The 23,312-nt window shown below is 44.5% G+C and overlaps 2 protein-coding genes across 4 annotated transcripts in view; one reads left to right on the forward strand and one right to left on the reverse strand.

The window, feature by feature from the left end:
• The window catches only part of LOC127060968 (uncharacterized), a 1,003,595-nt gene that overhangs the window by 297,738 nt on the left and 682,545 nt on the right, over window positions 1–23,312 (reverse strand). The window lies entirely within an intron of this gene.
• The window catches only part of LOC103824743 (ras GTPase-activating protein 1-like), a 129,483-nt gene that overhangs the window by 81,282 nt on the left and 24,889 nt on the right, over window positions 1–23,312 (forward strand). The window contains exons 19-22 of one of the 2 annotated variants that reach the window (XR_007780316.1): window positions 477–592; window positions 737–890; window positions 11,849–11,935; window positions 18,380–18,429. Coding sequence is in view for 1 of the 2 variants with exons in the window: in XM_050986341.1 (XP_050842298.1) it covers window positions 477–592; window positions 11,849–11,935; window positions 18,380–18,447 (271 nt within the window). In the remaining variant the exon portion in view is untranslated. Of the gene's footprint in view, window positions 1–476; window positions 593–736; window positions 891–11,848; window positions 11,936–18,379; window positions 18,448–23,312 lie in introns of those variants that run through there. The other variant, XM_050986341.1, reaches the window with a different exon arrangement.

The following is a 23,312-nucleotide window of genomic DNA, read 5'->3' on the forward strand; positions in this document are numbered from 1 at the left end:
AAATGGCCTACCTTAAATAACTTGTTTTCAGCTCCAGATATGCTAGAAGTCAATGCCTGAACTAAGTTTAATTTTTAAACTCTCCTTACATTAACTGCTTGTGTTAGACCCTACCTTTATTTCTAAAACAACTCTCCTAACTTCTTTCACTTGAACTTAATTATGGAATGGGGAGGGCTGTGTCCTCAGAATACTGGATTAAAAGATGAAAATATACATAGAAAAAGGTGGGTACTTGTGGATAGTGTTAAATGTGCTGTTAAAAGCATAGTGCACTTGAACTTAAAAACTTTGCTTTTTCACATTAGCTTTCTAGCTAGCCCTTGAAACAGATTTCTAAGTTCTGTATAAGATTTGTATAGCAGTAGAATATTCAATTTATTTTGAAATAGTATTCAGTGTGTAATATTATCAAATTATATATGTAGTTCTATTCAAGAGACAACACTTATGTCTTTTTTCCCTTTTGGTTTTAGTTAAATCCTTCGAAGTTAGAAAAAAATGAAGATGTAAACACTAATTTGGCACATCTACTCAGTATACTTTCGGAATTGGTGGAGAAAATATTCATGGCTGCAGAGATACTGCCTCCGTAAGTTTGCACTCTTCTGTTCAAATTTGTACTTGCAAATTCCTCTCTGTTGTTTACATTGCACCATAAAGATGGTGTTTTATTGGTTTATCTTATACTAATCAGTACTAAGACTAAATTCTTTAGGGCTGTGTTGTGGGTTAGGTTTTTCAGGGAATTTCTTCCCATCTGTCATCTGAAAAAGACCCTGGGAGAAGAAGGGGGTGGCACCTAGAGGATGAACAGAAGGTGCTTGAGTTAACAAAAGAGTGGCTGATGACCCTGGCTGAAGCTGATTCATCAATTGAAGAGCCAAGGAGTAAGCAGTAATACTCAATCACTCTTAAATAGTTCCATATGGCCTGCAAAAGTCTGGCGGAGAGTGGAGACTAACAGTAGACTATCATGGCCTGAATGAAATCATGCCATGATTTAGTGCTGCCATACTGGACATGAAGGAACTCCAGTATGAGCTGAAGTGGCTGGTCTGTAGATAAGTGTATGCTAGAACAGGTATGCCTCCAAAGGGACTGCAGCCCATGTAGAATCCGTGCTGGAGCAGGGGCAAGGCATGGAGTTTATTGTGATGTAAAACTCTATAGCCTGGTCCAAAAGGACCAGGGGTGGAGATTGTAATGGATATGTGATTAAACTGTTGTAACTCATTATTTGATTTGCATGCTAGAAGTAGTACTATAAAAGGGACCACCTGATCTAGTGGTGGATGAGCTTTGCAAAAAGAAGTGCAAGTGCAGCAGTGACACAATCTGAGCTGCTTTTGGTGCCAAATGACTCCACACAATGCACTACTTCTCCTGTTCCAAGTGACCACCTTAACAGAGCCCAGGTTACAGATTAAGTGAACTGAATGGACATTTTATGGACACTTTGGGGGGAGGGGGGGGACTATAGACTAAGGGAATGATATCTGTATGCATACTAAAGGATGGGAAGGAGGGATGGTGGTTAATGAGGATGTACTGAAAAGTGTACAACCCAAGCATATTATGCAAATGGTATGGAAAAAGAGATGGAGATTATTTTCTTCATAGCAGCCTGAATGGTGTTCTCTTTTTGATTGGTGACTAAAACAGCGTTGATAACAAACCCATGTTTTGGCTGAACAGTGCTCGCACAGTGCTGAGGGTTGTATTTTCTCTCCCCATTCTGCCCTATCCCCCAGTAAGTAGGCTGGACATGGGTAAGAAGTTGGGAGGGGAAACAGCTGGGATGGCTGACCCCAACTGACTAAATGGATATTCCATATGATATGACGTTCTGCTTTGCAATAAAACTGCAGAGAAAGAAGGATGAAGGAGACACATTTTGGAATTACTGCATTTGTCTTCCCAAGTAACCATTATGTATGATGGAGCCCTGCTTTACTGCAGATGGCTGAACACCTGACTGCCAATGGGAAGTAGTGAATTAATTTATTTTGCTTTCCTTGCATTCACAGCTTTTACTTTACCTATTAAACTGTCTTTATGTCAGCTCGTGAGTTTTTCTTGCTTTTGCCCTTCTGTACATTTGAAAATGGAACAGAGTTGGGTGGACTGTTGATCTGCTTGAGGATAGGAAGGCTATGCAGAGGGATCTGGACAGGCTGGATCGATGGGCTGAGGCAAATTGTATGAAGTTCAATAAGGCAAAGTGCCAGTTCCTGCACTTGGGTCACAACAACCCCAGGCAGTGCAACAGGCTTGGAGTAGCTGGAAAGCTGCCCAGTGGAAAAGGACTTGGGCGTGCTTGTTGACAGCCAGCTTAAAATGAGCCAGCGTGTGCCCAGGTGGCCAAGAATGCCAATGGCAGCCTGGCTTGTAGCAGAAATAGTGTGGCCAGCAGGACCAGCGAAGTGATTGTTCCTTTGTACTTGATACTGGTGAGGCCACACCTTGAATCCTGGGGTCAGTTTTTGGCCCCTCATTGCAAAAAAAGAAATTGAGGTGCAGGAGCATGTCCAGAGAAAGGCAACAGCTGAGGAAGATGCTGGAGAATAAGTCCTATGAGGAGTGGCTGAGGGAGGTCAGGTTGTTTAGCCTGGAGAAAAGGAGGCTCGGGAGACCTTATAATTCTCTGTAACTACCTGAAAGGAGGTTGTGGCAAGGAGGGTGTTGGTCTCTTCTCAATAAGCAAGTGATGAGAGGAAATGGCCTCAAGTTGTGACAGTGGAGGTTTAGATTGGATATTAGGAAAAATTTGTTTACCAAATGGGTCATAAAGCATTGGAACAGGCTGCCCAGGGAAGTGGTGGAGTCACCATCACTAGAGGTATTTAAAGGCATATAGATGTGTCACTTAAGGATGTGGTTTAATGGTGGACTTGGCAGTGTTGTTAGCATTCAGGAACACATAATCACGAGAAATGATTATATGCAGGTGCTTTTATTGAAGAGCTCTGGGTGTCAGGGGTAAAGACCCAAATCTGACTCCGACATAGGTTCGGGATGGATATGCTTTTATATTCTACCATTATATAACTTTCATGTTAATTATTAAACTTACATTGTTCTATAGTATACATAGATTTCAGCCAAGCATGGCCACCTGAGAATAGGAACATACAGTTTCTCATTGTTCTTCTTATGATTATACAATAATTATTTTAATTACTACTACTTACACAGGTAAAACACAAGGCTTAACATTTCAGAGTTTATCTTAGCATTTTCCAGGGCACCACAATCAGTGTTAGGTTACTGGTTGGACTTGATCTTAGAGCTCTTTTCAAACCTAAATGATTCTGTGTGTGAGAAACGACTGCTCACTCTTTAAAATTTTAAAAGGTTTGTTAAACCTTAACAAAAATTACAACAAAAGGACTAAATAAGGAAAAATTTCAGTGCTGGGATCATCCCCTAATGAATATTTACCAATATAGCCAGACGGGACGTGCCTAAGCTTGTCTGGCCCTTGCTGCGGAACCAAATAGTGGCAACTGTGGTGTTTCACCCCAGAGACACTTCTGGCTAGCTGGATGTTGCAGCTGGGCGCTTGGAGACAAGTCCAGGCATGCTGGAGCTCTGGTGGTGGCAGGATGGAGCCTCCTCTCGAGAGAGGGTCCGCTCCTCAGGTTTACCTCTGGTGGAGAAGCTTTAAGGCGATGATGAAGGAAAGGAGTTGGTTTCTGATGGAGGGTTTTGATCCAGAGCTTTATTCTGGCCCACAGGCCTCTGAATCCAGCAACAGCTCCAGCAGACCTCCCCGAATCGTGTGGTTGCTGTTCCTTTTAACCCCGGGGAGAGGGAGAGGGAAGGGGTAGGAAGCCCACCAACCAGGTACATAGGAGGAGGTCTTAAGGGACAAAGGATACTTGGATGGCCCAATGCCCCCCCAGGGGTAGAGGGCATCCTTTGAATCTGCCAATCACTTGACCCCCTTCTGGAATTCCAGGATTGACAGTGCTCAGCAGGCATCAGGGAGGAGAAAGGAGAGGTGATTGACACACCTGGGAGGAAATTTTCCAGGGAGGGACCCGGGTTTCTGAGGTAAACCCTGAAATTACAACGCAACAATCCCCCCCATATGGTTGGTAACCACGTGGCTGACTCATCCACAAAATGGTTGCTCCACCTTTTATACCCTTGGTGTTGCAACAGGTAACCCTAGCCCCTCCCAAAGTCTGTCTGTTAACTCTTTGTTGCTGTCCATTTGTGTAGACTGCTTTCTTGTAACTTGATTGGAGGTCAAGTGTTGCCATGCCGTGCCTCTTAATAACCAGCCTGCCCCTTCCCCCAAATGCCCGGACTACCAAGACCATCCCGGGATAACAATGTTGGGGAGGGGAACACTTTGCAGTAACATAACTATACGTCTGAAAAATTTCTCTTGACATACATATAATGTTCACCCCTTAATTGTGAGAGCCAACCATCTCATTACTCATCTCTAACAAACCCCCCTTTTTCTTTTCATAAGCCATTTGGCTCGAACAATTAATCCTTATCTCTGATTCTGATAATTTGCTCTCACTTCTCAGAAATAAAAAAATTTGAATGAGTCATGCTAGCATCTGTTGATGTGGGTGAGGACAGAGGAAACAGATAATTTCAGGGTCTCTTTAGGCCCGCTTATTGATGAATTTGTTGGACATAGAAAAAGGAATCATAGAGGTCTGGTATGGCTTCCTTGTTCCCACTTTACCATGCCTACAGGATTGCTGGGTGCAGCAGGGTTATAATCTTCTCAGTGGCGAACACAAGGGTCAACCCAGTCTTGCCCTCTGTCTTTTTTGGTTTTTCTTTACTTGTTGGTTCTTAAGGGAACTGCCCTAATACCTCTTACGGTTCCCTGTGTACCTCCCCTCAACAGATGGTTGAAATTCTTATCTATTAAAATAGGATAATTACATCAATAAATGATACAGTTTAAACTCTCTGCCCAAAGTGTTAGTTAAAACAATCTTTAAGCTGGTTGGTGAAAGCTTTACTTTACTTTTTGGATTTCTTTAAGCTTTTTCTCAGCTATTTCTCGCCTAATTCGGATGTTATTATAGTCTATTCTTTGGGTTCTTTCACTGGGCCTTGAATTCTGTTGACATGAGTTCACTCTTGCTCTGCAGTTTGTACAGTCGATTTAGTGGTTAGCAGTACTTTAAAGGGACTTCTCTCTACAAGAACAGAGTGTACACAGAGAGCTAGGGGCTATTTTAGCTAGCAGAGATGGGTAGTGACACACACACACAAATATATATATACACATCTGTTTTTCTAGGTGGGACACCGTCACACTCACACAATTGTGCTGAACAGACATTCACCTATGTACAGTCTCTACTAATGCACTCATGCTTACAAGCACAAGATCTGCTTGCACACATTTTGTGCACACCAATATGGGCAGTGTCGTACACATTAATATACGCATGTCTTATACAGAGCTATGTTCACACTTGAGGGTGTGTAATTTAACACTCATTTACAGCAGTGCACACGTCACGTGTACACATCAGCACAGCTATGTGAACAGTGTTATGCACACTAATACACATGTACACTGTACAAAGCAGGACATGTACACACACATCTGGGCACACACAGAGCTGTGGACACTGACTCACATATGTACAGTACTTTGTTAGAGTTCTCTTGGCCCTGACACACCTGTGGGTAGGAGAGGAGAGTGTGGGTGGGAGCAGACAGGCTTGTTATCTCAAAACTGAATGAGGGAAAGGTATCTGTGTTATGCATTTAAGCCTTCGCCATTTAAGTCCTTCTCTTAGCTTGAAAGAGAAGTAGTACTTTGCTATTGTTTATTACAGGTACAGGTCTTTGTTGAAGGCTGTTCTTGCTTTTTTTTTCCTAACACTTGGTAATGTTGTAGGGAAGTAGGAAAAGCTTTAGGGAAGGGAAAAGAACACAATGAACTGCACTAGACTGCAGTAGGACTTTGCAAAGTGTAGTGAGACACAAGGTGGGATAATTTCCCATTTCTTTCTCTTCTTTGAGCATCTCTGCCAGAAGGAGGAAGCACACCTATGTGCTGGCAGCTCCTTGACTTTTCCCCTCTCACTCTGCCACAAGTGTTGACTAATTAATTACACACAAAGCAAGATTTTTCTGTAGCCTGTAGCAGGAGGTAGTAAGAGACTTCACAGCAAATGCTTGGCACGACAGGTTCAGATGTAGGTACAGATCTGAAACTGTACTCATTTCACAGTTTCATGATATGACCCCTTGTAGGTTTGCTATTCTTAGAGTGTTTGTTCTTGGTCATGGGAGGAGAGTTTGGAAGGAGAAGCAGAGTGAAGCTTCTAGGACACAGCTCTCAGCTGAAGAAGAACTTTTAGGCGCTGATCAAGGGGGGAAATCTCTAGACATGGGAACAGAGCTGGGCCCATGCAGTGAAGCAGGGCAGGCAGTCTGGTTTGGGCATTTTACACTCTCCCTGCCCCACAGAAATGGGGCTGAACTAGTTTGAAACAATGGGAAGGCAGATACAAAGAGGAAACTAGTGTTTTATACTCTCTTAATGCTTGCTTAACTCAAGGAGCCCATGCAAAGCTCCCCAGCAGCCTCAACTACAAAGCAGCCCAGAGGAAGGCAAGAGAAGAGGGGAGAGGATCCTCCCCCTCGCCCTGGGGACCCCCAGTCAGCAAACTACAGGTCCCTGCAGTAAGGCCCACTTTCCCAATCAGCTAGAAGGAGAAAGAAAGAAAACAAGTGAAGAAAGAAGGAAAGAAAAAAAAAAAAGAGGAAGAAAGGAAAACAAACAAACAAAACCTTTACTTTCTTTCTGAAAGGCAAAATCTAAAAAAACCCAATTTGCTTGTGATTCCCTGACTCTCCCCTGTGCCACCAAGTTAGCTCTGCTGATCTCCCCCGCTGCCATGCCTCGACTCCCCATCGCTTCCCGGCCTGGAGCAACTGCCAAGAGCCACCTACGCAGGCCTCCGAGACCCCTGCACAACAGACAGCTGTCAACCCCTGTCAGCGCCGGGTGCAAAGGCCTCTACTGCCCATGGCTCCCACTGCCCAACTCCCCCGGTCCACAAGCACAGTCTTCACCACTGGCAGCCCTGGGCTCCAACACCCCGAGCCCTGACAGCACCAAGCTTAAAGACCCTCGCCGCCCATGGCTCTTGCTGCCAGCGGCTCCGCACCTCCAAATTCCCCCGGTCCATGAGCGCAGCCCTCGCTGCTAGTAGCCCCCCATCGGTGGGCCAGCGGTTCCAGGCTCCAACTCCCCTTACCGTCACGGCCAACCCCAGTCAGATTGGCACCGCCAAAAGCCACTGGGCTGGGCGCCTCCCCCGGCCACACAGGCTCACACAGTCCCTGGCTCAGAAACCCCGTGCACTCAGTGAAAGCAAAATAGTTGGCGAAAATAGTCACCGCCGATAGCCTCCCTGCTGCCCATGGTCTTCCGCCGCTTCTGGGCACTGCCAGCCACACAGTGCCCCAATCTCATGAAACCCTCCCCGCCAAGCGCGGCCATGAACATAACTCTATGCAGGCTGGCCCCCCACTGTCTTCTTCCTCTCTTCTTTTTTTGCTAGGGGGTCGGGGAGACCCCGTCTGCCTCCTCCCCCACGGTCCCTGCTCGGGAATCCCTGCGCACCCGTTTTTTTCTCACTGGCAGCCCTGTCTGTGCCATCCCTCCCGTGGTCTCTGGGTACTCCGCCAGGCGCTACTGCTCGGTGTTAGTAAGTCACTGCGGCTAGGCGTGCAGTGCTTCCCAGTCGCCACCATTAGCTCCTCCCTCTTAAGCTTCAACTGGCAAGCTCTGGAAGTTATTGTGCTGCCAGCGCACCAGAAGCTCACTGCGCTTAATGCACTGCTGCTCCACATGGGGCAGCCACATGGTCCTTCCCCCCCTGCCGCCCGCAGGCTGGAAAAGTTACCTCAACTACCCGTCCCGACACGCGCGCTATTTCTACTGAATGGTGATCTTTGCCATCACTCTAACACCATGTCTCTCAACTTGGCGACCTCCAAGTGCTCTCTAGCGCTTACAAATCTTTCAGTCTCACGTGTCCCACCGGGAAGGGGGTCCCTGCTTTTGTCTTTTACATGTCCTGCCTGCCGCATTTCTGCCCTTCTTCCACAGGCGTCCCACCAGTGACAGGGCCCCCCCTTCTTCTTTTATACGTCCCACCCTGCTTCCAACCATCCATTATCCTGAAGCTTCAACTGACCAGGACGGATCCGTATATTACTAATGTGAAGTTCACGTTCATATACTGGAATTATGGAACTATATTCTGGCCAAAATAATTATGAGGATCTTTTAAGTTTGGTATTTACCCTAAGCACACTCCCAGAACTACCCCACTCACATTTCAAGCACACACACACTTATACTCACAATCTTCTAGATCCTTCTTCTTCTTTTTTGTTATATAGTCCTTTGCTGTCTCCAGGTCTACCTGCAATCACCGAGGGTCCCAAGAGAGGTCATTCGATCTGCCAAAATCGGCAGGGGTGCAATTCGTCTGAAATCTCCTGGGCCACGAGAGAAGAGGCTTTATATCCTGGCTTTACGAGCCCCCATTGTGATAAACAACTGCCCACTTTTTAAAATTTTAAAAGGTTTGTTAAACCTTAACCAAAATTACAACAAAAGGACTAAATAAGGAAAAATTTCAGTGCTGGGAACATCCCCCCCCATATGGTTGGTAACCACGTGGCTGACTCATCCACAAAATGGTTGCTCCACCTTTTATACCCTTGGTGTTGCAACAGGTAACCCTAGCCCCTCCCAAAGTCTGTCTGTTAACTCTTTGTCGCTGTCCATTCGTGTGGACTGCTTTCTTGTAACTTGATTGGAGGTCAAGTGTTGCCATGCCGTGCTTCTTAGTAACCAGCTTGCCCCTTCCCCCAAATGCCCCGGCTACCAAGACCATCCTGCGATAACAATGTTGGGGAGGGGAACACTTTGCAGTAACATAACTATACATCTGTAAAATTTCTCTTGACATACATATAATGTTCACCCCTTAATTGTGAGAGCCAACCATCTCATTACTCATCTCTAACATGTGATTTTGTTATTTTCTCCCCTATCCTGCTGTTCTAGATTGATAATGAGATTATTTGATCTTGCAATTAAGGGATAACTATTGTGGGAATATTAAGAAAAGCTTTATTGATATATAGTTATGTTATTGTGGCTAAGATGTCCTCTGTTCTCCCCAGAGTTCCCTTTCCTCCCCCCATATTGTTGCCATCAGACAGCCGGGGTTGTCTAGGACAGGTAAAAAAGAAGGCGTGCACCTGTCCCTTACCTGGGGCAGTTGGGAATGGAAAAGCTTGTTGCTTAGGGGGTGTGGCATGGCAACACCTGATCTCAAATCAAGTTACAAGACAGCAGTCTCCACCAATAAATGGCAAAGACAGACTTTGGGAGGGGCCAGGGCTGGCCGACACAACCCCCAGGAGTATAAAAGACTGAGCATCCATCTTGAAGACAAATCAGCCGTGTGGTATCCACATGGGCAGTTCCCAGTGCTGCAAATTTTTCCTTATATAGTCCTTTTGTTGTATTTTTGTCAAGGTTTAATAAACCTCTTTAAATTTTCAAAGTGAGCAGTTGGTTCTCACACTGCTGACAGGAAGTAAGCATGTGTCTGGGTGGGGGCTTAGCTGCTGGCCATGGTCAACCCACCACAGAACAGCACAGAAAGTTTTGTGTCAGTGATAGCAAGGTTAGTGTGATGGGTTGATGCTGGCCAAATGTCAGTGCAGCCATAAAAATAATTTACTAATTTTCCTCTGCTATAGTTAAGCAGAGGAGGGGGAAAGAAAACTCATCGGGTGAGATACAGATTAGGAGAAAACACTTTAAGGGCAAAACAGGCTCAAAACTTTAAAACATGTAAAGAAAAAATTATTAATGAAATTAGAAGAGGATAATGAGAAGCAAAAATAAACCTTTAGAATACCTTACCCCCCCCCACCCCAGCCCTTCTTTCTTTCCCACCAACAGCACAGGGAGACAAAATATGGGAATTTAAGTTACTTTGCCACTTCTTAAGATCTTATTTCACTTTGCTTAAGGAGAGGAGTCTCTTTTGCTATGCCATGGGGTCTTTCCTATGGGAAACAGTTTTCTGTGAATTTTTTCAAGGTGGTTTTAATTTTCTCAGCTAACAGTCCGCCTGGAACCTACTTGCAACATGAAGTCCCTCCCATGGCTTGCAGTCTTCCCACAACTGATTTTCATAGGCCATTTAGCTATGGGGTGCAGTTTTTAACGACGAGCTGTTCTAGAGCATAAAAGCAAGGGTCCTCTTTCTTCATCTCTGAAAGCAAGGGTTCTCTTTCTCTCTGTTCAAGCCTCTCACCAGATCACAGCTTTTCAGCATCCACACACTCCAGCACTAGGGTTTTTTTTCTCATGGGCTGCAGGTGAATGCTGCATCCCCCCCCCCCCCCCCCCCCCGTACTTCATGAATTACAGGGAAAGAGTTTGTTCTATTATAGTCCTCATCATGGCTTGCAGAAGAATCCCAGCTCCGATGCTCGGAGCGCTTCCTCCTCCCCCTTCTTCTTTTGCACCGATCTTAGTGTCGCCATATTTTTCTCCTCACATGTCCTCACTTCTTCTTTTTCTCTGACTCGGGAGAGAATTGCTATCTGTAGGTTCGTTTGTTCTCAAGTTCTATCAATTGAAACAGTTTTTATAGAGCTCTGCAGCGCTGAAAGGTTGATCCTGTCTAGGCTCCAAAATCGGGGAATTGCTTGCCGTGCTTCTCTCTATTGGTCACATGGTCTCCGCCGGCACTGGGCAAGCCTCGCTGGCTGCCAGCTCCACTCCACGCCTTTTCTTCATGCGGGACACCGAAAAAAGAAAAGCTGCTGCCGCCGCTTTTGTCTTTCTGTCCGCAGCACGACTGGTTAAAAGCGGCTAAGTAAATAAAGCCCATTGTGAGCCATTCCGAGAAAGTCGCAGCCGCACGGCGCTGCCCCAGCCCCATGGTTGCTCGCTGCGCTGGGATGGCCACTAGCAGCATGGCCCGGCGGCCGCGCCGGGACAGGGTCCAGCGGCCCCCGCTGGAAAGGGACCCTGACTGGCCCCACCAGGAAGGGGCCCCAGCCGACCCCCCCACCTCTCTTTAGAGACCAGGGAGCAGGAGCACTTCCATTATTTTTTTCGTTCTTAAATATGTCATCAGAGAGGCGTTTCCAGCTTTTCTAATTGGCTTAGCAGTGTGCCAATGCTCAGAGCTAGCCAGCAATTGGTTTTGCCAGGCACGGAGGAAGCTGCTAGCAGCTCCTTACAGGGAATCACTTCTGTGGCTGACTTTTTCCCTCTTGACCACAAATCAATTAATACAAAACCAGCACAGTTAGTATTAAAAGCTTCATCCTGTTAAGTATATGGTGCATCTCAACATTTTCTGAAATACAACAGAGGACTCCTTTTTTTTTTTAATAGGAGAAGACTATTGCATAACTATTTTTAAACACCTGACCTCTAGTTATGGATGCACAAATTATTATTCATTCCGTTTAAAAGTGGAAAGAAATCAAGGAAAAAAACCACCAAACCAAACTTCTTTTTAAAATTTGAAATGCTACCTAGGGAAATAGGAAAAAAAGTATTATAAAACATATAATGCATACATGATTTATCGAAATTTTACCTTCACAAATAGAGTAGTGCATTAGTCAAGGACTTTTTTTGCCATTTGTAAATGGACTGTTATAGCAGATTTTAAATTAATTTACAGGTTATGTCTGAATTGGAGGAGATTGGACTAGATGCTTTCTGACCAGCTATTTTTTCTAATTAATATTTTTAAATTAAATTATTCATCAGTTATTATTTTTACAGGACATTGAGATATATTTATGGATGCTTGCAGAAGTCTGTTCAAAACAAATGGCCAGCTATTACGACAATGAGAACAAGAGTTGTTAGGTAAGTTACTTGTCATTTTATGCTGAAAATAATATTTTGTTGTCTTATTACTGTCATGCTTCAGTGTGCTTATAAATTTTTTCTTTTAGCGAAAAAAGTTTTTAGTATTTATATAGATTACAAGAATATTTAAAATTATTGTGGTACTGGGGCATTATATCTCAATTAATGATCTGCTAGATTCTTAGTCATGTTGTTGAAGAATTTCTAACGGTCTAGTATAGAGGTCAGTGTAGCCATACTTAATAGCTTTGACTTTGAATTTACTTGTATTTTGTTAATTTATTTAATCTAAGATCTTGGGAAAGAGAAGTTGTCTCAAAGTGATAGTTAACCTTTTATATCCTCTAATGATTAGGTTCCTGTCATGCCATCTGGGATAGCTGTGCCTTATCCAGGAACTCTTATGTAGTGTGTGTTAATTACTGGAAAAAATCTTACACATGCTAAGTGTCCTTTAAAGTGTAGACATAACATGTTAAGGAAACTAATACCTTCTCAGAAAGGTGAATGGACTGTCATTAGATTTCACTGAGGTACTTTCTGCACTGGAATATATAGTTTTCTGCATCAATGAAGGCTCCCTGTGCTGATCACTTGGAATCAGCATTCATTTTGGAAAATACGTACTTTTATGCTGTCCCAGTTTTATTTCACTGCTCCAGCCCAATCATGTTAAAACATTCCAGAGTCTCTGCCCTGGTTTAGGGCAAATTTGGGAGAGAATCCCCAAAAGGGCTTCTCCAAAAACAAACCCACACGGCCCCTCCCCCAACTGGTTCGGGAAGAATTCCTCGGAGAGAGGTGGAAAGAACCTGTTTATTTGACAAGCACAGCACCCCCCAGCACACACAATGAACAATACCGGATGACACCACTCTTCCACTGCTCTGAGAAAGATGACAAATTCAGAAAAGTCTCTCCTGGGGGTTTGCTCTGTTATCAGTCCCTCCGGCGCTGAGGCAGCTGCTGCAATCACAAGGTGTAACCTCTCTCTCGGTGTTCCAGATCCCAGTCCGGAGCAGTCAGCAGGTCCAACGGGGTGGGGGGGACAGTCCAGAAAGGAATTTGGACTGTTTAGCTAAATTAACTAATGAGAAGGGGGGAAAAAAAGCAAGAGCAAGCAAAGCAGAAGCAAGAGCGAAAGCAAAAAGCAGGGCAAAAAGCAAAAAAAGCAGCAACGTGCACTGGTGCTATCTGGATGTCTCCCGGAGTGGCTGATAAGAGGCCCAAAACAAAACTCTCACTCTGCCAGTCTTAAAGGCACAGAACATAATATCCAGCAAAAATTACACACACGAATGGGAATAACAGTCACCCTAGGACAGTCTCTTTAAAAATGTTGCAAGCTACTGAACCTGACTCTTTTGAACTGGCACCGAGTACAAAAACTCCAGTCTGCATTCATAAATCAATTGAATAAATCGTTCTTTCTTTAACACTACCAGTTGCTAGTGCAGGTAAAAATAACCCTTTTGACAAAAATGAGGTCTTGACACTTGTTCTAAACGTTACTTGAGATTTAAAGGTTTCAAAGCCACATCTTTTCTACATTTGCATTACGTTTTCTTTCTTTTTTTTTTTTTTTTTGCAAGCCTAGCTTTCTAATAGACCCAGTATCTGGCACTGATCTGATTTACTGAGGTTAATCTCCCATTGAACAGTGTCTTCCAGATGATTTGTCATGGGCTCTTGTTTAGCACTGTGGCTGGAGACAGAAATGAAGATATGGGAACCTTTCCTTCCCCAGAGTTTCAGTTAATATTAGTGTACTTAGTACAGTACCTTCCATGCTTATTTTCCTGTCATTTAGTGTTCATAACAATAGTGGTTAAAGATTTTAATGAAGAAAAATCTTCAATAAAATGCCTGCCAACAGTGTTCTGCAGGAGTTTTGCCTTCAAATTGAGGCTGCTCTCATCAAAATGTTTGGGCTAGTCTATTGCAAGCGTATAGAACTTAGAAGCAAATACCACGTCTCTTCCTGTTTCTTCCCATCTCCAGAGAGCACCATGTGGCTTTCCTTAAGTGATACAGCTTACACTGAGAATTTTTCTTACATCTCTGCTGCATACTATAAATATTGGCTCCCTTTCTCCCTTCATAAGTGGATAATTGTGACTTGTCTCTAGAGTAGAGTTTTGTGGGGGTTTTTGCAGCCTCCAGTGAAGAATATTATCATTTACTGCACTGGTTTTGGTCCAGGAATAATTACATATTCAAAGACAGGTAGATAGTTTTTAAGTGCCTGGGTAGCTTGTCTTCTGTAAAATTCAGAAAGTGCTGCCATTTCTGTTTCTTTGTAAAAGACCATACATAGGTATTGACTCATTCCTAATTTAGTCAGCTTGATTAGTGTAAGAAGCATCAAATTTTCTGTGTCTGCAAGGTCCATCTTGGGTTCATACCCCAATTGTCCTCAGGCCATATGTCATTGTTTGAAGCTGGCCCAGTGCCAGGTACCCACAAGAGTCACTCGTTTACCCTCCCCTGCCATAGCTGGGCAGTAGAGAAAGGGAAAAAAAAAGAAAAAAGGGTACATGAGTGAGATAAGGACAGGGAGAAAAAAATTCAGGGGCAAAACAGGCTCAAATTAAGGTTGCAAAGTGAATTTATTACTAACAGAATCAGAGGAGGATAATGAGAAGTAAAATAAGCCCTTAAAACACATTTTCCTCCCCAGCCCCTCCCTCTTTCCCACCAACAGCGCAGGGAGACAGTGCATGCAGGTTTTGGTCAGTTCACCACCGAGATTTTCTTCCACTGCTCTGGGAGAGGAGTCCTTCCCCTGTGAGGCCATGGGGTCCTTCCCATGGGAGACAGTTCTCTGTGAACTTCTCTGGCGTGGGTCCACTCTCACAAGCAGCAGTCCTACTGCTCCTGCTGCCATATGAATTCCCCCCATGGGCAAACAGTCCTCCCAAAACTGCTGCGACGTGGGTCTCTCTTTGCAAGGGGTGCAGTCCTCCAAGGACAGGCTGCTCCAGGATGGAAGCAAGGGCCCCCTCTCTCCACTGGGTCTTCCACTGGATCACAGCCTCCTCCAGGCATCTACCCGCTCCGGTGTGGGCACCTCCCCCACGGGCTGTGGGTGGATCTCTGCATCCCCTGTGGATCCCCATGGGCTGCAGGGGGACAACCTGCTTCACCATGGTCTTCACCACAGCCTGCAAAGGAATCTTGGCTCCAGTGCCTGGAGCACCTCCTCCCCCTCCTTCTTTGCTGACCTTGGTGTCACCATGTTGTTTTCCTTCATGTGTTCTCACTTCTTCCTCTTCTCTGACTTGAAGAAAAACTGTGTGTACTTTGTTTTGATTTTCTTCTTAAATATGTCATCACAGAGGCATTACCAACCTCTCTAATTGTCCCAGTTTTGGCCAGCAGCATGTCCATCTTTAGAGCCATCAGGGATTGGCTCTGCTGGACATGGTGGAAGCTTCCAGTAGCTTCTCACAGGACCCATCTCTCTGTGGCCCCCCCCACTACCAAAAACCAGGCTGTGCAAAGCCAATACACCATCTATAGGAGAAATTGATGTACATGCCATGACTTCAAAATTATTTACTTCCTCATAGCTTTAAATTCATCTCATAGAAAATATGTTTGTTTCACACTGGGCCAGGATTGTCTTGTGAACCCATAAATACATGGTTCTTGGACAAACAGGAGACTTCTATAACAGTATATATTGGAATTCAAGTGTGTTGGACACATGAAAGGTGTGTTATCCTCACTGCTACGTGTCACTTTCAATTAATAATGAACAATGACATCACTGTATACTTATAAGCAAGGTAATGCAAGGTCCACTTCTGTCTCGTGGCCTCTCGCTGGTCAGAGTGACCCCGACAAAAGTTGGAAAGTCTCTTTTCCCAGCCCGGCACTCGAAGAAGGAGTCAGAGTTCTTCAATTCTCAGTCTCAAGGTTGTTTACAGTATCTTATCTATAAAATATTTTCTCCTGTCCAGCCAACAGTCCGAGGCACTCTGCCTGCCCCCAGGGCGGTGTTATGTCTTTATACTAAAAACTACATATGCAATGTTTACAATTACTTTCCAATACCTATAATCTATGTTAGACAGTGAGCTTCTACTCTAAACCAATCTAAAAGTGCCAACATCACAACAGAAGATGGCGGCCAAGAAGAAGGAGAAAGGCAAGACATGCCCAGATTCCTCCATCTTGCCCCCTGAACCCCCATTCTAAAAACCCCAAAACCTACTTTTTCACCCTGTGATAAATTCACTATCATTCTACTTAAACTGTTGTGGCTTGCAGATCTTCATCTAAGGTTGGTAACTTGCTCCGTGGGTCATAATCAAAACCACAGGCATCTTGGGCTCTGTGCCAGGGTCTCTGAGCCCCTGGCAGGGGTCTTGGCCATTCAGGACAGCCAGAGGGATGTTGTCCTGGGTTCTGACACACTTCCACTCTTTTGTAAGAGGTAAAACTTTGGTATTGCTGTAGTGAAAAGCAGTCGGCTGGTAGTGTCCATGCACTCTGAACAAAACGAGAGGTGAGTTAGATTGCTTTAGTTGGTCCATATGTTGCTTCATTTTATAGCAGTCTTCAAGAATTATGGTTAACCTGAAATGGATATTTTATTTTATTTTATTTTATTTTATTTTATTTTATTTTATTTTATTTTATTTTATTTTATTTTATTATTTTGCTTTAGCTGTCAACAGAAAGTTAGATTTTTCTCATGCTAAACTGAAGGACAATTGTTGTGGTTTGGCACTCTCTGGACACCAGGCACCCATGAAAGCTGCTCACTCACCCTCCCCTGCAACTGGACAGAGGAGAGAAAATATTATGAGGGGTTCATGAGTTGAGATAAGGACCATGAGAAAACACTCATCAATTACCATCAAGGGCAAAACAGGCTCAACTTAGAAATATAAAGTGAATTTATTACTAACAAATTCAGAGCAGGATAACGAGAAGTAAAATAAGCCCTTCAAAACATCTTTGCTTCCCCTCCAACCTCTCCCTCCTTCCCACTGACTGCACAGGGAGGCAGGGGGTGGGGTTTTGGGCAGTTTATCACCTGTGCTTTCTCTCACTGCCCAGGGAGAGGAGTCATTCCCCTGCTGCACCGTGGGGTCCCTTCCACAGGAGACAGTTCTCCACTAACTTCTCCGACAGGGCTCCATCTCATGAGTAACAGTCCTCCCAAAACTGCTGCAAAATGAGTACATCCCACGGACAGCAGTATGCCTCAAACTACTGCAGTGTGAGTCACTCTTCTACAGGGTGCAGTCCTTCAAGGACAGGCTGCTCCAGCCTGGGAGGAGGGTCCCTCTCTCCACGGATCTCTCACTGGATCACAGCCTCCTCCAGGCATCCACCTGCTCCGGTGTGGGCTCCTCCCCCATGGGCTACAGGTGGATCTCTGCATCCCCCGTGGATCCCTGTGGGCTGCAGGGGGACAGCCTGCTTCACCATGGTCCTCACCACAGCCTGCAGAGGAATTTTGGCTCCAGTGCTTGGAGCACCTCCTCCCCCTCCTTCTTCAATGACCTTGGTGTCTGCAGAGTTGTTCTTCTCACATGGTCTCACCTCCTCCTCTTCTCAGCTAGAATTAAAACTGCACCACAAAGTTTGTTTAGATTTCTTCTTAAATATGTTATCACATGGCATTACCACCACCTCTGATTGGCCTAGCCTTGGCCAGCAGCATGTATATCTTTGGAGCCATCAGGGATTGGCTCTGCCGGACATGGTAGAAGCTTCAAGCAGCTTCTTATAGAAGCCACCTCTGTAGTGCCCCTGCTACCAAGAACCAGACTGTGCAAAACCAACACAACAATTTAGGTTTCTGTTTAATAAGTTCCTATTTCTGAAGTCAAACTATTTTTCCCTAGCTTTCTAGATTGTCTGGGTGGCAGCATTTACTTCTGTGAAGAAAGTAGCTGATCCAGTATTTTTCTTCTAGGATACTGTCATACTGTTATTAGGAGCTGGATTGGTTCAAGCTGAACTAAGGCCATGTTGCTGCCAAAAGAGAGATTCCATTGTTACTGTACACTCTTGCTCTCTTTATGTTGGCTTGGGGAAATGAGTGGCTGTAGGATGAATTACTTGTGGTAGTAGACAATGCAACACTTGTAGGAAGCAGGAGATTAGGTGTGCCTCGTTTTTAAAGGCAATGTGGTCTTAAACTGCAGATTTCAGTATGGCTTTACAGTTAAGCTTTTCCTAGGTAGTTTTGGAAGTTCACCTTAATTGAGAAATCAATATGTCTGGTTTTATTTTGTTTTTTGTCATAGTTGAAATCATAACAAGACATTTTTAATTAATAAACATGGAGCACAGGCTAGTTGTCATCTCACAAAGATTTCCACACTTACTTAAATGCCTAAAGACTACATAATTTAACATTAATGTTATCATAGATTTAATATTGAGCAAAATAAAAATTCTCTTTTTTTCCCATTTCAGTGGCTTTGTTTTTCTTCGACTGATTTGTCCTGCTATCCTGAACCCAAGGATGTTTAATATCATCTCAGGTGACTATGCTTCAGACTGAATTCATACTTATGTAATATAGGCATAAACTTGCTTTAGTGCCTAATTAGCAAAATATTAAGTAATTTGAACACTGTGTGAAATCATGTTAATCATATCAATGAATTTACTTACTCCCTAAGGCAGCCAGCATAGAGTTCTCACGCTTAAAGATTAGACAATGTTTATTCCCAATGTCTTGTTTTAAAGTAAAAAGAACAAAACAAAAACAAGGTGAATGTTAAAGTGTTTCATAAAGAAAACTCTTGTGGGTTAACCCTGTTTGGCAGATAAAGCATCACATTCACTTGCTCACTTTCCTCTTCACTCTCAGTAGGATGGGGGAAGAAGAAAGAAAGTAAAAAAACAGAAAATTTGGGGGTCAAGATAAAACAAACAAAAATATATAAATGTTTAATAAGTAAAGGAAATTTAATAGAACTAAACAAGTGATGCAAAGGCAATCATACTACCTCCCATGTGTAGACTGATGCCCAGCCAATTCCTGAACAAAAGATGGCTGACACCCATAAAACCTCCCTCTTTTCCCTTTTATTGCTGAGCATGGCTTTATATGTTATGGAATATCTCTTTGGTTAGTTTAGGTCATCTGCCCTGTTCTGTCTAATCCGAGCCTATTGTTCACCCTCAGTCTATTCATTGTGGGGGGGCAGAGTGAAAAACAGAGGCAGCCTTGATGCTGTATAAACATCATTCAGCAAAAGCTATAATATTAGTCTGCTATCAGTACTATTTTGGTCAAAAATCTAAAACTGCTCCATATGAGCTGCCTTTGAAGAAAATTATCTCTGTCCTAGCAAGGCCCAGTAAAAAAGCATTATCCTGGGTTTTGATGCTCTTTTTGTAGAGTGCATCTCTATCAGTAGATAAAGCAGTGACAGGGACTATTCCTGTTTGCTAGAACAGGATTGCAAAATTGCAGTACTGATCTGCAGTACAGTTCTGGCTGATAACAGATAGCATTCTCCTAAACGGTTCTTAGATTTACTTTGGATATTGACATGCATCAGGGATCTTATCTAAAAGTTGGTATGGGGCTTTGTTGTGAATGGTGTGGGCATAGATTATTCCACTGCAGTTGGCTTAAGTACCTAGAATTGTTTCTGAGCATTTTAACTTATGGATGTAGTTAAGGTCTTAGAGATGCAACAGCTAGTATGCGTGTTACTGTTGTACCAGGCATAAGGCTGTGTTGATGGAATTCCACGTTTTAAGTTTTGCTGTATTCCTTTGTGGTGGGTAGACCTTGGCTGGATGCCAGGCACCCACCACAGCCTCTCTATCACTCCCCCTTATTAGCTGGACAGGAGAGAGAAAATCTAACTAAAGGCTGATGAGTTGAGACAAGGATAGGGAGATCATTCAGCAATTACTGTCATGGGCAAAACAGACTCAGCTTAGGGAAATTGAATTAATATATTGCCAATCAAATCAGAGTAGGGTAATGAGAAATAAAACCAAATCTTAAAACACCTTCCTTCTTCCCAGGCTCAACTTCACTCCTGTGCTGGTTTTGGCTGGGGTAGAGTTTATTTTCTTCCCAGTGGCTGAAATGGGGCTGTGTTTTGGATTTGTATTGAACACAGTGTTGATAATATAGAGATATTTTTGCTGTTGCTGAGCAGTGCTTACACACAGCCAAGGCCTTTTCTGCTTTTCATACTGCCACACTGGTGAGGAAGTTGGGGGTGCATGGGAGGTTGGGAGGAGACACAGTTGGGACAGGTGACCCAAACTGACCAAAGGGGTATTTTAGACCATATGACATCATGCTCAGTATATAAAGCTGAGGGAAGGAAGAAGGGAGGGGATGTTTGGAGTGATGGCATTTGTCTTTCCAAGTAACCGTTGCACATGATGGAGCCCTGCTCTCTGGAGATGGCTGAGCACCTGCCTGCCCATGGGAAGGGATGATGAATTCCTTGTTTTGCTTTGCTTGTATGCATGGCTTTGGCTTTCCCTATTAAACTGTCTTTATTTCAACTCACAAGTTTTCAAACTGTTTATTCTTCTGATTCTCTCCACGATCCCACTGGTGGGGGGAGTGAGCGAGGATGCGTGGGGCTTGGCTGCTGGCTGGGGTGAAACCACAACTCCCTATTTTCTCTTCCCCCTGCCTCCCAGCGGCACAGGGGGATGGAGGTTGTGGTCAGTCCATCACATTGTCTCTGCCATTCCTCAGGAGGACTCCTCACACTCTTACCCTGTTCCAGCATGGAGACCCTCCCATGGGAGATTATTATCTCTTATTAACTTTAGCCAGGCACCCCTCAATAGCTCGTTTTGCTAAAACCAAAAGACCCAAAGCAGTACATCTTGAGGAAGGCCTCTGCCAATCCTTGAGAGCCTAAATGACTCCCCCCATGGAGTTGTTTTAATATGTGCAGGGTCAAAGCTGCTGGAATCTGCCGTTTACTGTCCATTGTAAATTAATGCTCCCCTCTTTTTTTTTGCTCCACCACTTTTAATTATCTCCAACTCCTCTGATGGAAAAGATACCACCACCAACTCCCCCCCCAACAACAGCTGAGCCACAGGGAGCAAAGGGAGGATCCCAGAGACCTCTGGCAGAAGTGCTGCTTTCTGAACCTCTCCATTGGCCAGTTGATTACCTATTGCCTTTTCTGAGTACCCTGCCTAATGTCCCCTAACATGTATTATTTCTATCTCTCTTAGTAAAATCACCACCTCCAACAGGCAAGTAATTGAGCTCTCATGAGCGAACATTTTTCTCCTGCAAGTTAACAGACCTCTTTCTTCAGTTTTCCAAATGCATGCACCACCCCATATGCATATTTTGAATATGTAAATATATTCACCACCTTTCCTTGATACAATTTTCAGGCTTTTATTAAGGCATACAATTCTGTGGTCTGTGCTGACCATGTGCATGGTAGCTTCCCTTCTTCTTCTCCTCCTTTCACTATAGCATATCCAGTAATTCATTTTCCTCCTATTACTCTTGAAGATCCATCAATAAACTCCTTTCCCTCATTTGGCCGAGAGATATCCTGTAAATCTTCCCTAGCTAAGGTCTGTAGATCTGTTACCTGGATACAGTCACGAGTTTCCTTTAGGTCTCCTTCTTCGGTACCAGTTAAACAGGAGACTGGGTTAAACCCTTCCCTGCTTCTAAATTCTAAATACTTCTGTTCCATTAAACAGGTTTCATACTGTAACAGCCTAGTGCTGGTCATCCATTTAGAACTTGGTGCCAAACTTTAACAATCTTGCCATCAGTTGCCATCAAAGCCATGGCTGCACAATTCTGCAGACAACAGAGCCACTGTTACCCTTAAAGCAAACAGTGGGGCCATCCCCTCGCCGATGGGATAAACATTTTAGTACTAGAATTCCTTCGGCACAGCCTTGTTTAGGATCCACATACAATTCCAATTCCTTTTCTGAGTCTGGCTAAAGTTTTGCTGTCTTTCTGGTGTCCATACCACAACACTGGGGCTATCTGGGTTTAAAAAGTCACAGAATAAAAAGTCCTTAATCCAGGTCCTGCAATACCCTATTAATCCTAAAAATTGTCACAGCTCCCCTTCAGTCCTGGACAATGGCATCTCCAAGATTCCCTGAACCCTTTCTGGGCCAACACACCACAAGCCTTCAGTCAAAAGAGGCCTCAAACATTCAACCTTTCACTCCATCACCTATGCCTGTTGCGGCTTCGGCGTGGTGGCCTGGTTCCAGGCACCGGCACGGTGACCCAAGCCGACAGGGTCACTCGGTCCAATGCTACAGACACCAACGTGGTGGATAGCAAAATGGCGTTTATTGCAGGGTCTCAGGGGTACTTATGGCTTGGGTAGCCTGTGTCACTTCCCTGACTCATGTCCAGCTGGGAGCGGCCGGGTGTGGAGCGATGGTCTGACTGCAGGATGAGGAGGGGGCTTCCTAACTACCCGTACAGCCCGAGATCTTCCGCCCGCAAGATCCCTAATTCTCCCACATATGCCCTCCCTTCAGACACTCCAAGATCCCATCCTCCAGCCACAAAATTAAATAATTTCACGGTGGCTTCCCCTACCACCTCCTCCCGTTCTCCTCATAGGAGCAAGTCCTTTACATACTGCAATAACCTAATTCCCAAGGATGGAGTAAATTCTTTTAATATCTTGCCCAAATAAAACCAGTGCTATTGAAATAAATTTCAATATATGTCCGGATGGGGCTTGCCCGGGCTTGTCTAGCCACTGCTGCTAGACCGAAAGGCAGCACTGCGGTGGTTTCACCTCAGAGACACCTCTGGCTGGCTGGTAGCTGCAGCTGGCACTGGAGACAAGTTCAGACCTGCAAAAGCCCCGGTTTACCTCTGTGCAGATGCTTTAAGGCGAGGTGAAGGAAGGAGTGGATTCTGCCAGAGTTTCGATCCAGAGTTTATTCAGATAGCAGGCTTCTGAATCCTGTAACAACTACTAACAGAATCCCGAACCGCGTGGTTGCTGGCTCTTTTAACCCCCAGGAGAGAGGGAGGGGAGGGGTAAGGAACCCACCAACCAGGTACAGGGTGGGCAGGTCTCAGGTGCAAGGGACACCTGGGTGGGCCAATGGACCCCCCAGGAATGCAGGGCATCTTTTGAACTCTGCCAATCACTCGATGCTCCTCTGGAATGCCAGGATTGACAGACAGCACTCAGCAGGGGTCAGGGCGGGGAGAGGGGGAAGTGATTGACACCTGGGAAAGGACAGGATACCTGAGACAAAGTATGACATCACACTGCTACACAGTGCTTCCATGTATCCCTGTGGAAGGATCATCCATGTCTTTATTATTTTCCCTTCTCCCTTTTGTTCCCACTCAAAGGCAAAATACTGTTTACTATGCTTTGTAAGTGGG

This window comes from Serinus canaria, chromosome W, assembly GCF_022539315.1.
Source record: "Serinus canaria isolate serCan28SL12 chromosome W, serCan2020, whole genome shotgun sequence".
Lineage (NCBI taxonomy): Eukaryota > Metazoa > Chordata > Aves > Passeriformes > Fringillidae > Serinus > Serinus canaria.